The following is a 17,268-nucleotide window of genomic DNA, read 5'->3' as shown; positions in this document are numbered from 1 at the left end:
ACTTGCGGTACATGCATGAAGTACTAAATGTAGACGAAATTAAAAACTAATTGCACAGTATTGTTGTACTTTGCGATACGAATATTTTGAGCCTAATTAGTCAATGTTTGGACAATAATTCACAGTTTGGACAATAATTCACAAATACAAACGAAACGCTACAGTATGCTACAGTGCCAGCACAGTAATTTTAGCACTCCTAATTTTAGCACTCCTAATTTTAGCAACTAAACAAGGCCCTAGTTCTTAACTTGTGTGTTGCGAGTCTATTTCACTACTGTCGTATTTTTATTGTTGATTTCTGTATGCAAGCAGTGCTAAGGTGCACGTACATAACAGATCAACAGCTCAAGATATTAACGCTACGTTCAGTTCTTCAAAAAAAAAAAAGACGATGCAATAAAAACGCTTGAAACTTGAAAGAACTCTCAATCTGGAAGTTGAAAAACAGACTTAAAATGAACCGACTATTGATATCACCGCGTCGTCTGAAGGTTCTCTATTTGAAGATGACGAGAACAGTCTGCCTGACTTTGAACTATTGAATTGTTGCCACGCGACGGATTTGCAAATAGAAAAAAATACTGCAAACGATCTTTCAAATTGGAAGACTCAATTTTATAGGACCATAGAAAAGAGATTATGAACTCGTCAAGGAGACAGATTTGAACCATGCAAAGAAAACGAATGACCGCTGAAAGTCGAAGTGCTGCGGCTATATAACCTATCAAACAAGCAAAGACAACGCAACCATTCAGAGTGCAAAACCATGTTAATACGATAATAATTCTAATAACGCGGCAGTTTCCCCATAGCAGAGAACGGCACATGTATACCCAAACAGATATCCCACTAAACTTCAGCCAAAAGTAACGGACAAAGGCACCAACATCATCCAAGCACTGGCACGACTACTACAGATTTGAAGGTAAACAAAATATTGCTCAAAATTTCACTAGAGCAGCAGCAGATCTTTCGTCTTTCTCTCGCTGATGCATCGATTGAGGATGCTCAATCCTCACTCTAATCATCACCAAAGGTTGTCTTCTTTCCTGCAAAACAAACAGTTTTTAGTTAGTTATTGCAAATCATCCCAGCATTAGCGCAAGAAGCTGCTCAAAGCGCAGTCAACGGTCAAATCTGAAATAGTTTTTACCTGCACTAGCCGCTCCAAAGCTCGGCCTGTTACCAAAGCCACGGCCACCGCCGCGGTTACCACCCCTACCACCACCACCTCGGCCAAATCTACCGCCGCTGTCCCTGCCACCGGACCGGTCACCGAATCTGCCACCACCACCACGCCTGCCGCCAGACCGTTCACCAAATCTGCCACCAGATCTGCCTCCGGATCTGCCACCACCACGCTGGCCATCGCCTTTTGGCTTGGCTTCATCAACAAACAGCTCATAGCCACCAATGTCAGAGCCACTGAGCTCAAGGGCTTTCGACATGGAATCCTGGTCCTTGAAGTCCAAGTATGCTATTCTGCAGAGTCAAGGATGCAACAAACATTAGATTGCTATTAAGCCTAAATCTAAGGGACAGGTGGTTACTGGGACATTCCCGAGTACCAGAAGAATAATGGGCAGTGGTTTTTGTTAGTAGACCCACCCTTTGACTGCACCAGTCTCATAATCCGTTGGAATTGAGACCCTTGTTATCTCACCGCACTCACCAAAATGTTGTTCAAGAGAGCTTCGGATCTGGATTTTAACAGTGTCAGACATAACGACAAGACAAATGCAAGATTAATAAAATAGCTATAATCAAATCAAAAGAATTTACCTTGTCCTCTTCAAGATTTTTATCAAAACCCCTGATAAATACAGAGCTGCTGGCACCCCTAACTGGCTTCTGGAAAGATCCAGTGTCGTTGCTGTTCCAGTTTACCAGAATGATCACATGGTTGCAAAACACCACATAACATAATGCTTTTGAGAAGAAATATAAAATTCATCTTACCCACTGCGAGGAGTGTACGCATTTCTTTCCTGAGCAAAGTCAAGTCTTACAGCACGACCCTGCATCTCTTTTCCACTCATCTCTTCACAAGCCTGCAAGAAGACACAATTGCAGATAGTCTTGATTAATTGCAGTGTTGGCACTGGCAGCAGTTGCACACAGAATTTAAGCACAAATTAACAGCACATTGCTTAGCTTCTATCACAATATTAAAAAATAAATTACCTTCTTGGCAGCTTCGGCAGAAACAAATTCAACATAGCAAAAACCTTTACGACTGCCATCTTCATACACAGGAAAACGAACATCAACAACCTCGCCAGCCGCCTCAAAAAATTCTTTCCTGCAAACGAAAATATTATCAGTACACCTGCACCAAAAAGACTAACATAATATATCCCCTGCAGACAAACTTACACATCCTCAAGTTCAGCTCTGAAGGGGACGTTTGCCATAAAAAGGGTCTTTGATCCAGTTGCTTGACTTTGGGTGTCCATAGGCGTTTTAGGCTGCAAAAGTATCAAATTGTAAATGTTGCATCTATGAAACTTTAATACAAGAATAAAGGTTCAAGAGTTGCAGGTCCATACTTCTTTGGTAGCACTTTGCTTTCCAGAGGTGAGAGCAGGTGCTTCCTGAGTTTCCATCAAAACAAAAGGATGTCATAATGCAAGCAAAAACCTAATATACTGAGACATGTTTCATTAAAAACAAAAGATACCATAATTCAATTGGTGTAATAACAAAAGAGAAAATACCTTCTTTGGAGTTTTAGCAGGCTCTTCATCCTCTTCGTCCTCTTCACTGTCTTCATCACTCTCATCGTCGCTCTCATCATCACTGCTGGTTTCTTTCTTTGCAGCAGTAGCTTTTGCAGCAGCAGAAGGTGCTGTGTCCTATGAACAAATGAAAAACAATATGAACAATGGAGACATAGTAATCAAAATACGCAAAGAAAAATGAAAATTTGGAGCACTTGTGGCACCTTCTGCTTCTTTTGTGGAGGCTCTTCATCGCTATCATCACTATCTGAATCATCACTGTCTGAGTCATCACTCATCTTAGAAGCAGCTCTCTTGGCAGGCTGAGCTACTTTTGCAGTTTTACTTTTATCCTAATAAGGAGTTGAGAAATAAGGTGAACAAAATTTCATTATACATAACATGGAGATGTTTCCAACAAGTTTTATGCGTACCTCATCCTCAGAATCACTCTCTGACTCACTTTCACTGGAATCTTCCTTTTTGGCAGCCACTGCAGGAGCCTTAGGCTTGGCAGGTGCTTCCTGAAGACATTTAGGACTCAACTCAAATAATGCTTAAAGAAAATATTAAGGTATAGCTATTTGACAGAGAAACAACGAGCTATAGGTTTCTGAGAGTTTCACATGAGAAAATCAATAACACTGTCAAATGACCTAGCTAAAAATGGACACTATTTGAAAGAGATTCAAATAGAAAGCCTAAAACAGGGCATCCCAAGGCACATAACATAACATAATAGTTATCAGACAAGCCAGGATTATCAAGACAAACTGTGTAACTATAATCACAATCAACATAGCAAATGTAGGTATAAAATCTATCTAGTTCGACATAAACCAATGATTCAACAGGTTCAGTTACAGATAGCTTTGAACTGGAACACTAATCAAGACGCAATCATTAATATGTCATGGTGGTATAATGAAAGTAACTGTGTAGAAGACAAAAAAAACAGGAAACTATACTCACATCATCTTCACTCGACTCATCATCAGAACCACTCTCATCGCTGCTGCTCTCTTGCTTGCCTTTCTTTGAACCATTTTTGGCAATTGTGGCCGATGGTTTAGCAGCAGGCTTCTTTGCAGGTTCCTTAATAAACAAGAAGATGAGTTAGCATACATCTTCTGAGAAAATAAACACAAATATTCTATTTGCTCAGCTGGTTATTTTGGCAACCAAAATCGGCAGTGATGTACCTCATCAGATTCAGAGGTCTCATCACTGCTGCCATCATCGCTAGACTCTGGTTTGACAGTCTTGGCAGGAAGGGCCTTCTTTGTTTGCACCTTAACCTGTACAAACAAACTTTTATGTAAATTACATGATTACGCTCAAATATGACTGAAGGTACGAAGCACTAATCGGTAAAAAGCTATCAACTTTCCAAATCATACAGAGATTCAACATATGCTGCATGGATTAGTTCGTCTATCGCAGCATCTGTTTAATCGTATTCACAAAAGCTTTTAGCATTCAGCAGTTCCCGTCCCAAGAACCCGCAACATCTACGAAAACAAAAAAGAACATGTATGACAGCATACCTCCTCTTCGGACTCGGATTCCTCCTCCTCCGAGCCGCTGCTGCTGCTCTCGGCCTTCTTGGGCGGCGGCTGCTTCTTGGCCTTCTTGGCGTCCACCTTGGGCGGCGGCACGGCCTTCGCCGGCGGCGCTGCCTTCTGCTTCTTGGCGCTCACCGCCTTCTCGATCTCGTCAGCCGCATCCCGCTTCTTCCCCTTGGGCACCGCTGCGGGCGCCGCCGCCACGGCCGCCGCCGCCGCCTTCTTGTTGGACTTGCCCATCGGAGGAAGGAGGGAGGAGGCGGGGTTGTGGGGCGGAGAAACCCTAGTGGCTGCTAGGGTTTTAGGGAAATAGGGGAGGTGTTTCGAAGAGGAGGCGACCGTGGATTGTTTTATAGGCGGCGTGGTTCCGATTTAATGGGCTTTCCATGGGCCATTTTTTTGAGACTATGGGCCTATTTGTTTTGTGCATTGGACCACTCACTATCTGGGGACTATAGAGCCCAGATGCAGCCTTTCAAGCTCCAGACCTCTCTAGGGAGAAAATGAAGTTTATCACTCTGTTTTGGGCCGCTAGCATGAGGCATGGAGATTATTTACAGTGAACGCGAAAACCTGGGCCTGGACCGCCAGTCAGAACCTCCCGGTCCGACCAAGCAGCCAGGTTTCGTCCGTTCGATCGCATCCAACGGCTGAGGTTGCTCCTACCTCCGGCCGAAACCCTAGATATTTCCGCTTCTCACCTCCACTTTTCACGCCGCACGACGTCGAGCTCCTCGCCAAATAGATAGGATGCTAGGTTGGTGCCCGTGCGTTGTTACGAGCGACACAGAATTCCTTTTTATAAACATCAATCTTCATCTTATAAATATTCATATTGGCATGTAGCAATGGAGGCATGCGCATACTATGCCATAAAACATAAGTACAAATCATTATCAGTACAAAATGGACGGTGGCACCTGATTTTGTAATTTCATTGCCTTTCTCGCCCACGGCACCATCTCTGTACTTCTAAACCTGGACTCAGCTCTCGCATCTCATGGAACCACGTCGCCCGCAATTCTCGGCCGTCGGATCGGCCGACCGGACGGCCCAGATCGAGACAAGCCCCGGAAATTTTTCAAAAAAGCCCTTGAATTTTGTCGAAACCCCACCCGCCGTCCATTCCTCCTCTCAGGACGGCGATTTTTCAAAAAACCCTCGTGTTTCGTCAAATATAACCCACCGTCCATTCCTCCTCTCAGGCCGGTGATCTTTCAAATAAACCCTCTAGTTTTTTCGAAATCCAACCAACATCGATTCCTCCTCTCAGACAGTCTTTTCAAAAACCCCTCTGACTTCGATGAAATACAATCCACATAACGCAGCCTATTGCACGTGATATTTATTCTACATGAGGCCGGCTCCACCTACAATTCCAACACCAAAACGCGTTCAAATCAAGATGTATCCAATACGAAAGTTCTTCAAAATTTTAAAAAATACAACATTTTTTATACCAAAATTTTAAGTTCGAAGCGCTTCTACATAGATCTAAGGTCAAATATTAGAAAAGAATTCAGATTGCCCTAGAAAAACCAACCACTTGCACTAGCTTCCTTTATTAATTAGAGTGTCCAATTAATTAATACAATTTAATTGCCTTATTTATTTCTAAAAATAAAATGTACGACAGTTGCCAATATCCAATGAATGATAAGTAGTTTCCGATACGCAAAATATTCATCACTGGTTCAAATGCCTCCTCATCCAGTTCAACATATGTAGAACAATGTTCGTATCTCTGTTAACAATGAATCAAAATATAAACTCCAGGATGCAAAATGTTAACAAGGATTTCTTCTACAATTGCTTTACCAATGTTGCAAGAATTCTAAAGATTGGCAAAACTCTTACGAAGTCTTCACTACCTCTTGTACTCTCTACAGGTACAACGTAAATTCCATTTACAAAACTCGCAAACCTACAACTAAGGTCTCCGCGGTTCCATCGTCGCTTCCTCGATCCACTTAATCCCCAACCCCACGTGAATTGTATAATTATCTCCACCTCTAGACATGGACTACGCCAATATACTCACAGGTCATCCGATAAACCAGCCCAAGCTAGCACGTCGACAGCGCGTCCTAGTTTCTAGTCTCTGCTTTCAACCTACTTCGCCCACCCAATCGCTAGCGTGCCACTCAAAGAATTGGACTATATTTGTCATCCCTATATTTTCAGAATTGCTTCAGACCTGTTCTACTAAGAAATATCGTTCTACTAAGAACATCTCTAAATTTCTCATTGTTCTTGTAGGGCTAACAAAAGAATGAACAAATATGATAAATCCATTAAGTCAACATGATCACTTACGACTCAATAACACAATACTTAGCAATTGATCATCATGGCACTGAACACATGGTTGGCAATTACCCGACAAACATCAAAGTAGACCACGGTTCTGCATGAGCAAGTAGTCATCTCCCAGCGTAGAAGTAATACTGTAATAGAGGTGATGTGCTTGCCAAGTTCAGAGAACTATAATCAGGAACCTCAGATAAAATTTAGAAAAAGTCAAATAGTACTACAGCATGGTATCCACCAAAACAAGGATTAGCCTTTATTTTTTTTGAAATATGTGCTAGTCATTTTAGTATCTCAACTAAAAAATAAATTGTACAGGGTTGACAGTCTACAACCAAACTCATTGAAATCTGCTACCTGCGTACATTATATTGTCACCTAGAGTGTATTGTCACCTAGAGTGGCTGAAGACGACAGCTTACTGCTGGAATGGAGCACATAATTCGGCATGTTGCTATTGCAGTACCAATGTAAATTTGATGAAAATACCATGAATACGTAAAACATAGCGAGGAGAAGTTCAATCAATTGACGTCACAAGCATTCTGCTAAATCAATCAGAAATTTTCAAACAGAAGTACTGTAGTGAGTGCCAGTGCGATCTCTGAATGCTAGTAGAATTTTTAGTGTGGCTGGAAAAAATATTCCGCTTTCTGAAGTGGTATTGAAGTTCTAACTAATCTTTCTCTTCAATAGTGGCAAATAAAAAAAATGAAAAGAAAAATAGAAATTTCACCCAAAGAGTCCATGAAGTCCATTAAGTATTTTGGTTCTAACTAATCTTGTGACTTTGTTGAACACATGGCCATTTCCCAGTTTAGCTCTGAAAGCATCTGCAGCTGGGACTGGGAGCCTGTAATGGATGCAGATGGCAATGATCCACTTGGGCTCTCTCATACCCATCTCCCTCAATGATCGATTCGTAGCAGCAACTCAACATCGTGATCTTTGCAGGCTCGTGTCCGGCAGGCAGAGGAGAACCGCTTGTGGCTTCTGCATGCAGATATGCAGAGGAGAACAGCGAGGTCTCCGGTTCAGAAGGCAACATTGGAGAGCAAATACATGGAGTAGGTGCGGACTGCAATTTTGCAATAGCGCACTGCTGTTGAGAAGAAATGGCTGAGGTTGCTGGAAATTTATAAAAGAATAAGGCTCAAGCTAGGATTTTGTCCATCCAAAAAGCTGCCATGGCTGTATGCAACCCAAGAAAAACAGAGGGGAAAAAACTGAAAGAACAGCTGGACAGCAAATTTCAGATGGTATGTATTCTAAACTTCTCAAAGGTGTGTTAATTCTAAAAAAAATACTTCTACAGTAATAGCATTGTCATGCCTTCAACAAATCCCTACAGGGCACACTTTTCAGCTTTGTATTGCAATAACACACACTTGTAGTTCCATGAAGCAAACTAGCATTCCAACATGATTAGATCTTTGGTTGGCATAACAGTGAATTCTTTTTTCTGAGATGTAAGAAGCAAGATTTAGGAGAATACCTAAGGTCCAGAAGGTCAAGTGAAACTGTTAGATGCACCTCGACAAATAATTTCTTGTCATGGCTGGATGCTGATGACAATTGACAACTAGAACAGATGGACATGGAATTTTTTTTTTTCAGAGATGAAGGTACAGCAGGAATTTTGACAATGGCAAGAATAAATTTCATCTCCTGCTGAAATGGAAATGGTTCTAATTCAGCTTCTGTGCAAACAAAGCGTGTCAAAAAAATTGACAAGATTGATCAGAATTGCATTGATATAAACACATTTGGGAGAGGGTGGAGGGCCTGGCCGTGGCTGAATTCACAATGAAGGGCAGCACCAGCTTACTAACCCTTGGTGCGGACAGATCTGTAGTTGAATCCTGAAACTGGACCATTTGAATTGCTCACCTGAAGAACAAACGCAATCACGTTGGAACCCCGACGGCCGTGGAGTTGGAGACCATCAGTGCCATCCTTGCTCGGCGGCTCCGCATCTTCAGGCTGCTGCCCCGCCACACCATCTCCGCGCGCGCTATTCTCGTCCCATTGCGTGGGCCGCCACCATTGCTGCTGCCCTCTGAACTGCTTGCCTGCAGGCAGCCATGCCCGGCTCGGCCTTGCCGGCGGCGGCGCGTGGCGGATCGGGGACAGCAGCCGATGGCCGGCAGTCTGGCTCGGCCTGCACGGGAGGGCGGTGTCACACCCGATTTTAAGAACAAAATCAAGTGCATTAAATACATGTGTGCCAGGATCAAGTTACACACATGTACGACAATAGTGAATAACAAAGACAGTGCTAAATCGAATAAAGAGAATATTAACCATTATTACATGACCGAATGTCTCAAATAAACCACAAAGTCTAATTATTACGCAGCGGAACTCCAAAGACGACGGCAACTCCACAGGCAGCTGACTGAAGAAACGTACGCCTAGAACTCCTCAAAGTCGTGTAGATACTTCTCTTCCCAATTAGCTTGGTCTGAACAGCGGTTTTGCAAGGGTGAGTACACTTATGGTTGGTACTCAACAAGTCGTGGGGAATAGTGTAGTGTAAGGTTAATTCAAAGTATGGCTAAGGCATAAATAGCATTCGCTTTTAATTAAGTTGGTCAAGTTTTATTAGCAATTAACTAAGTATAAGTTCATACCACCCGAAATTAAACATGATCATAAATAAAGTAAACAACAAATGCATGAAATGATAGCAAGTTAAGTCCATCTTCCGATAATATTATCATGTGAGGGTCCAGACCGCTCTTAACCGTGAGCACGGCTGATCGATCAGTTTAACACTCTGCAGAGATGGCACATCTTTACCCACAAGTCGCGTAAAAGTTCAAAGAACTTTGGACCCAACCATGCGGTGTTTGCAAGGCACCATACCACACTTCCGAGGTGTGATTGCATAGGGACGCTACGAGGCCTTTACAAAGATTCATTAATCAGTGGTAACCCGCTAAGGTTTCGGTGTCTGGCGTGCACCACCCATCCCAGGTAAAATGCAACGACTCAGTCCCCCCTCTTGCCTCATCACGAGTAAGGTCACCCCAGACTAAGGTTTCTAATTAATCAGCCAAGACCAGAGCCATTTAGTCTTGTGGTAGCACTGTTTTCCTGGGTGGTTCTCCATGTTCCGATTAACAAATAATGATCTTGTCTTAATGAAAGGTATAACAGAAGTAAAGCAAGATTAAGCATTGTTTTTAGTTAAACCACCATGTACCAAGTAAGCACTAAGCATGAGCTACCCAACATAAAGTAAACCGGTTGATCAAGGCAAAGGTAAATCAATCTAGGCGAACCTTAATTGGGACCCATCAATTTAATCTTAACATGTGCATAGCATAAATGTTGAGTACGAGAAAGTAAAGGTGTATAGGATAAAAAGGTAGTGATCAAGGACACGACTTGCCTTCTTGGCCTTGCTCCTGCTGTTCGTACTCCTCGAAGGCTTGATCTGCAACTCCCTCGAACTGCGGGGCGTCTACACGCGTCACACGAGCACATACAAGCAAACATGGGCAAAAAGTAAGAAAACAGTACACCAAACATAGGTAAACAGAGAAAACAAGCTTGAAAAGTTGATCTACGCTTTAACACGAACACGTGGATATAAAGAACGCGAAAAACGGAGTTAAGATGCAAAAGATATGATTAAAACAAAATCCAGGGACTTTTCTGTGAGAAAAACAAAACTTTTAGGGTCTATCCGCGAAAACCGAGGGCTTATACATAATTACGCGTATAAACCGAAGGTCTGACGCGTAAAAACTCAAATCCGGACGGCGGGTTGATTTCTGGAAAGCTCAAGGGTCAAACCGAAAAGTGCGAGGGCAGATCTGGAATTATTTTTCAACGCGATCTGGACCGCGGGTTGATTTGCGGAAAAGGTGGGGGCTTAAGAGCAAAAGCGGTGCGGCGCGGTTCGGTTGACCGGTACGCGACCGGATTGACTCGCGACCGGCCGTCGGATTAAGATCCGACGGTCGCGGTGATCCGCGACATCGCGGCGGCGGCGGCGAGCGGCAGAGAGCGGCGGCGAGCGGCGGCGCGCGACGGCGAGCGGCGGCGGGTCGCCGGAGTTGGCCGAAATAACACCACGGGCATCCATTTCGCGCGCGGAAGGCACCAGAAGAAAGAGGAGGGCGCGGCGAACTTGTTTTGGGGGTTCTTGTCGACCGGAGCTCACCGGAGGCGGCGCTAGACGACGGGGAAGCGGCGGCGGCGCTTGGAGCTTCGGGCGCTAGGGTTTTGGGGAGCTGCGGCGCTGGTGGAGGAGACCGGGAGGGGGCGGCGGCTTAAATAGGGGCTTGGAGATAGGGGCGGCGCCCCGGATTTAAACTCCCCGAAGGAGTCGGAGCGGTGGCGGGCGGTTGCGTGTTGGCGGCGGCCGTTGCGGGAGTTCCGGCCGGATACGGCCGGAGGAGGGAGATGACGGGTGGGGTCTACCCGTCAGCGGACGCGGGCGGCAGGCAGGCCGAAGCGGAGTCGCGGGCCGGCGCGCGCGCTCGTGGGCCGCAAGGCGGGGGGTGAAGCGGCGGGCCGCTGCGGAGGGGAGCTGGGCCCGCGGCTGGCGGTGGGCTGCCGGCAGAGGAGAAAAAGGAGGGGCCGGCGAGGAGATTCGCGGGCCGGTGGAGTGCTGCAGCTGGGCCGAGAGAAAAAGGGAAAAGGAAGGAGAGGAAGGTTTCGGCCCAGGGGAAAGAAGAAGAAAAGGAAAAGAAAGAAGAAAAAAAGGAAAAGGGTTTTGAGAATTTGAATTTAAATTTGGAAATCCAAACTTTGATTCAAACTCAAGCAATCAAAATAAATGCACCAGCATGAATGCACAAATAATTCCTATGATGAATTAATTAAATTAAAGAAAATGAATTTAAATGCCTAGAATTTAAATGACACCCTAATTTGAGCAAATTTTAATGAATTTGAATTATTTAAAATTTTGGGTGTTACAGGCGGGGCACAACGCCTGTCAGCCCACCCATCCCAACCACGGCGCTGGTCCCCTCTACCATCCCCATCTCCATCGCCAAGCGGAGGGCGCGCCGGCGTCTTCGAAGGGAAGGAGCAGGACCACTTCATGCCAACATCGGCCGCACCATGCATGCGCTGCGCAGGGCCGGAGAACAGCAAGATCGCAAAGGACCCCGGAGTACGAAGGATGGAATGTAGAGAGATCGAAATATGCTAAACAAAACCCCATCCATGATCCTCCCTGTTGCACTGAAATGCGCAGAAGCATATGCATGCAAGATCGAACGATCGTGGAGACATGCCATACCTGTTTGTCGCCTTGTAATCGTGCAGACGGTGCATTTGCAGTCGTGCTCATGTGCAGCAGGAGGAGGAGAGGCCAAGGGCGACCGGCAAGATGAGCAGGAGGCGCAGGGCGGTTCGTGCTCAGACCGATCGTTTCCGTATCCCGCCGCACGATCGTTCGCTCGTTCGGCATCGCTGCGACGAACCGCGGTACGCACGCAGCGTGACGCGAAGAGGGGTTACACCCCTTTTTATGTTTTTTAGTTGTAATTCCTCACCTCTCCGCCCCATCCTGGTATACGATTCGCCTTCCGCGGTTCCGCCTTCACGGTTCGGCCCGACGAGTCACCGTCGCCGTCGCCCGTCCGTCGCCGTCGCCCGTCCGTCGCCGTCGCCCGTCCGTCGCCGAGGCAGACAGGCAGGCAGTGGTGCCTGTGGTGGAGGCGTGGAGCGCGCCGGTCGGCGGCCTCTCCTGGCGCGGGCGGACGGCCAGGGGCCCAGGGCGCGAGCAGTGCGCGGCGATCGCCTGCCTGCAGTCTGCGGAAAGTTCGGCAGTGTCAGCGTCAGCCGGCCACTCCACAGTGTCCAGCGCATGCCGTTGCCGGCCACGGCCAGCCCCTGATCGGCGACGCTGCTGCCGCTGACTCGCTGAGACGTGGATTATTGGTCCGAGAGTTCCGACGGGCGACGGAGGTTTAAGAACCCTAGATCAGTTCGGAGTCGTCTTCGTCGGGGATCCAAGAGATGGGGAAGACGCAGGCCATGCGCCGGCAGGAGGAAGAAGATAGGGAGTATTTTGAATCTTGCATCCAAGAGATGGAGGATGACGATGAAAAGACGATGCCGATGCCAAAGATTGTCAAGTACCATGATACGTAAACGCATCCATAGTTTTGATATGTGATTTGATCTAGAGATTTAGAACCTGATGATCGATGTATATATTCCCCCTTCCTTTGTTCGCTAGAGATTTAGAACCTGCGCGTGCTCATGTGCTAAATTTCTGTTTGAGAGCCGCCCATGCCTGCTTGTGCAGTAACTATTTCCTTCCTTATTAGTTTTTTCCTATCTATCTGGATCTGTTCGACAAACTTGAATCAAGATTACCACCATATCTGTTGTGGTGATGATTTCTTCTGGCCTTTTGTTTTTGTGTATTTTTTCTTGTTTTTCTTGTTTCGAAAAAGATCTCGTGGGTAAATTATGGGGATGGGACAAGCTGCTGCCCATCGGGGATTCTGTGTCGAGCTCTGCCTACAGCAACTACCTTGAAGCGTATTACATTAACACTAAAACACCTTCTAAGAGTCTCAGCATAGCTGCTATCGCTGAGACTGTAAGTAAACCTCCTGCCCCTTCACTACGCCATCAATCATATCCTGCTCCTACTTAATTTTATTTCAGTTGTTTTAATTTGTTCGCTAACTTAAACTGCGATGATTGGTTGTGCGACTTTCTGATGGTTTCAAGCAGTGTCGCATGAAGGGTATGTCAAAGGAGGCTGAAATGATGTGTGGGTGGATGGATGAAAATGGGAAGCTTCTTGATTTTGATGATGATCCCATACCTGAGGTGCTTCTGGACAGCCGCATAGTGCGGTACCGAACCTTGGATGTTATGGTCAAGATGCTAGAAGAGTCTGCTACTGCTGCTGATGGTGGTGGACACAAGATTGATGAAGCAGCAAACACCACAGGGTATGGATGCTCAATACATTTTTCTTCTTTCTTGATGCAGCTGTATATGGTCTAAGAGAATCTGTTTGTTATTTCTTGATATTCATCGTGATACTATACCACTGCACTGCACACCAGAGGCAGCATTTCAGATGTGTTGAATTCTCACTATCAGAAGATCCAAGACAGTAAAAGGAGTAACAAGAGGAAGAGGAATAAAGGTAACTGAGAATCTAATCACCACAAGTCTGATTAGTATGAGCACTTCATATCTCCTTTTGAGTTTGCATCGTATGTAATGTTTTTTTGGTATTGTTTTGTTTCAGAAGATCTTTTGGGGAAACTATGGGGGTGGGAAAGGCTGCTGCCACTCCACCGTTCTGTTGAGCGGCACGACTATAGCAAGTACCTTGAGGAGTATTACAACCAAAATGCAATTAGGTTCATTGCTGATGCTGTGCAAATTGACACTACTGCTGGCAGTAGCTTGTCTGCTGCTGTTGCCAAATATGTAAGTAACCTCCTGCTTCTTTACTAAATCATCAGTTGTCTAACTGAAACTGTTTGCACTAACATATTTCCAAATAACCATTTTTTTCAAGTAGTGTCTCAAGATGGAGGAGGAACTCGTGTTCGAGTGGAAGACTCGAGTGCCACGTCTCTTGAATGATACCTTATCAATCAGCACTATTATTCAGAGTAGCCTGATCAAGGAGCGTGCACTTGCAATCTGTGGCACCGTGGGCGAATTTTCTGTTTCTTCTGCTGTTGCTTTTGTGGTATGTGCCTCACAACCAAACAAAACAATCTTTTTTTTTTGTATTGTACCATTGGAATGCTATTCCTCTCTGGATCCCACTGACCGAATTCATGCTGCTATTAAGGAAAAATAGTAATTAGAAGGGGGGAAATCCTGCTTGGAGGCAGGAAAATGAAACTAAATCTTTTTTCATCTCAATGTCCTATTATCGTTGTGACAGAAACTAGTTCTACTTGTTGTCATAAATTAATGGCAATTATCTAGTCCCTTTCCTGTAATTTTGAAAATATTACCTGGCTGGCGTTTTAATTTTGGCAGCTGCACGAATTGGTGCAAATTTCCATAACCATTGGTTGCATGTTTCAAGGTTCCCGTTCTTGGTTCCACACTTTTGTTTTATTATAGTTGAAATCCTTGCTTATCTCATGCATCTGATGGCATGACTTTTTCCCCTTTTTGCAAATAAACTTTTTGCATGAGTTTTGTGTGCGTCCCTGCATTTGGTTTATACACCTTAAAATTTTAGAAAGATTAAAGATAAGACATGTTGAATACTTTTCCTGTTCCACCTCCAAACACACGAAAAAATATCCAACTTTTGATATCACAGCAGATTTTTCTAGCTGAGCCCAATAAACTTAAATTCACTAGACATTGGGGCAATTCAGCTAGCCTACTGCCTACCCAACGACACCCACTTTCCACGCCGCCGCAGACATTCAGCCAGAGGCTCACTCACACCTTCGTCCTCGTCCCCGGCAATGGCGTCGTCCGGCAACCATGTCGTCACCAGCGCCAAGCACCTCAGGGTGCTGCTCCAGTTCTCCTGCGACAGTCAGGTAAGGCCGACGCCGCAGCCGATCCGCCGCGCTCTTGATCGGGATGGACGCCGGTCGCGAAAATGACGCGACTTTTGCACTCGCAGCACATTCCGGATGAGCTCGCCGAGGGGATCAGCGTCGGGGAGGCCCGCGTCGTCGGCCCGTCCGGCGGCAAGGTCAAGGTCTGGCGTGTCGAGGTCGGGCGGGATGGCGACGGCGCCTTCCTGGGGCGCGGGTGGCCGGAGATCGCGGCCGCATTCGGCGTCGGGGACTGGTGGTTCTTGGTCCTCCGGCACCACGGTGGTGGCGTTCTGACCCTCAAGGTGTTCAACGCCAGCGGTTGTATCAGGGGCCTCGGCACTCCACCTACAGGTAAAAAAGGATTCCGCGTATAAGTGTTCATATGCTGTAAAGTCCCAAAGAAAATAAAATTAGGATCTTCACCTGAATGTGATCTGCTTGGACACTGAAAAATTAAGTTGTAATATTGCAATATTAGAGTCCTCAAAAGAAGAGTTGATTCTTATTGACAAATGATCATGTAATTCATATTGCAAAATTAGATCAATAAGGAAGCTTGCAAGAAGATCAATTCTACCAAATTAGGATTAAGTGTTATCCTTGTCGACTTCTAGTTACCTAGTGCCAATAACTCCTAAATTCAATTCAAACTAATTTCATGTAACTCGTATTTTCTTCAGAAGCAACCACAAGCAGCAAAGATGTTTCCCATAGGCCGCAGTTCGTCAATGTGTTTCCACACGATTTCATGGAAAAGATGGTACATAGACTTTTGTTGCTAATTCGTTTTTCTCATCCTGTTTTCTCTGATTAGATAGGATGGTCTAATTGTACCCCTTTTTATGTGTTCTTGCAGCTAATACCGGCTAAGTTGTGGAACATTACATCCCTGAAGAGCACAAGAACAGTCGTATGGCCATGGTTATTGGCTCCCTTGGGAAGATTTGTCGTGTTGAGCTCGAGATGAATGAGTCGAACTTGTTTCTCAGAGGTGGCTGGTCACAGGTTCTTGTGTCTCATGACGTCACTCAAGCTAATGCTCTGCTGCTGAAGTATGAAGGCAACATGATTTTCACAGTCAAAGTGTTTGGCCCTGATGGATTCTAGAGAGAGTTCAAAGACAAGGACATCAGAATTTAGCAAGGTGAACAAAAGATAAATCCTTCTATGGTAGTTTTTGAATCTGTTAGCAGTGGTTATGAATGCGAGGTGAATACTGAAGTCCATCTCTCTTGTTTTCTCATCAAGCATCGACATTACCAGATACAGGTAAGCAGCAGGAAGCACCATCTGAGTCCATTAGGAACCGTAAGAGAAGAAGGATTGGCCAAGTAGGGAAGGACAAAAGAAACCAAAAGGCTCCATGGTTTCCACGAACGAGGCATCAAAGAGGCTTGCTGTCTATGAGATTGGACCCCCATCATGGATAAGGAAAGAGATCAACACCAACACTCTTAGAACGAAACTTGTAAGCACAACTATTTCTCTAATAAACAAGATAAAATCATATGCTCAACAAAAGTATGAGACTTCTACCGCTAGCTTTCATTTCCTTATGAAAAAAGAGAGATCAACATGTTCGTTTGATTATTTTGATGCTCTAACTACTTATAATATATTTAAGTGCTGGAGTTGATGATATCAGATATTCCGTAGATTTTTTTCATGTGTCTGCATTCATGATCTATTATCGAATCCAAAGAAATTAAGTTTACATCTAGCAGTCATTATTAATTCCATTATGATAATGCTTACTGAAACCATTATGCAATTGTTGCAGTCTCTGTCGAAACCTTTCTGTGATGCTATTGGGCTACTGGAACCTTGCACAATCACACTCAAGACCTCAATGAACAGTACGGAATCATGGAAGGTTGGTGGTTTCCCATGCAAGAACAACAGCTTCGTTATTGTGAGGGGTTGGATGATGTTCTGCCGGGAGAACAGTCTCAAGGAAGGTGACATTTGCACCTTCAACATTGTTGAAACCACACTGTGGCATGTCGTTATCACACATAATAAGGTAAAGATGAACAAGTTTGCTATCTGAGTTAAGCACTGAAGCACTTACCCCTTTCTCTTTCAAGTATCAACATTAACATATATTCAAATGCAGCAGGATAGTCCTTCTTCCAGTAGGAAATTATACCG

The 17,268-nt window shown here is 45.0% G+C and overlaps 1 protein-coding gene across 1 annotated transcript; it reads right to left on the bottom strand.

Moving 5' to 3' along the window:
- Nucleotides 1-753: 753 nt before the first annotated feature.
- LOC117861378 (uncharacterized) lies at nucleotides 754-4,610 on the bottom strand. Its single transcript, XM_034744917.1, has 14 exons — nucleotides 4,271-4,610; nucleotides 3,926-4,021; nucleotides 3,696-3,818; nucleotides 3,158-3,247; nucleotides 2,948-3,076; nucleotides 2,721-2,858; nucleotides 2,553-2,597; nucleotides 2,380-2,471; nucleotides 2,188-2,305; nucleotides 1,963-2,054; nucleotides 1,786-1,876; nucleotides 1,612-1,703; nucleotides 1,157-1,485; nucleotides 754-1,052 (listed from the first exon to the last, which is right to left on the bottom strand). Exons 1-14 carry the CDS (start codon nucleotides 4,526-4,528, stop codon nucleotides 1,024-1,026), a joined length of 1,722 nt encoding a protein of 573 aa, XP_034600808.1. The 5' UTR covers nucleotides 4,529-4,610; the 3' UTR covers nucleotides 754-1,023.
- Between the last annotated feature and the right edge of the window lie 12,658 nt (nucleotides 4,611-17,268).

The sequence above is a fragment of the Setaria viridis genome, chromosome 6 (genome assembly GCF_005286985.2).
Source record: "Setaria viridis chromosome 6, Setaria_viridis_v4.0, whole genome shotgun sequence".
Classification (NCBI taxonomy): Eukaryota; Viridiplantae; Streptophyta; class Magnoliopsida; order Poales; family Poaceae; genus Setaria; species Setaria viridis.
This window is presented reverse-complemented; position numbering and strand designations above follow the sequence as displayed.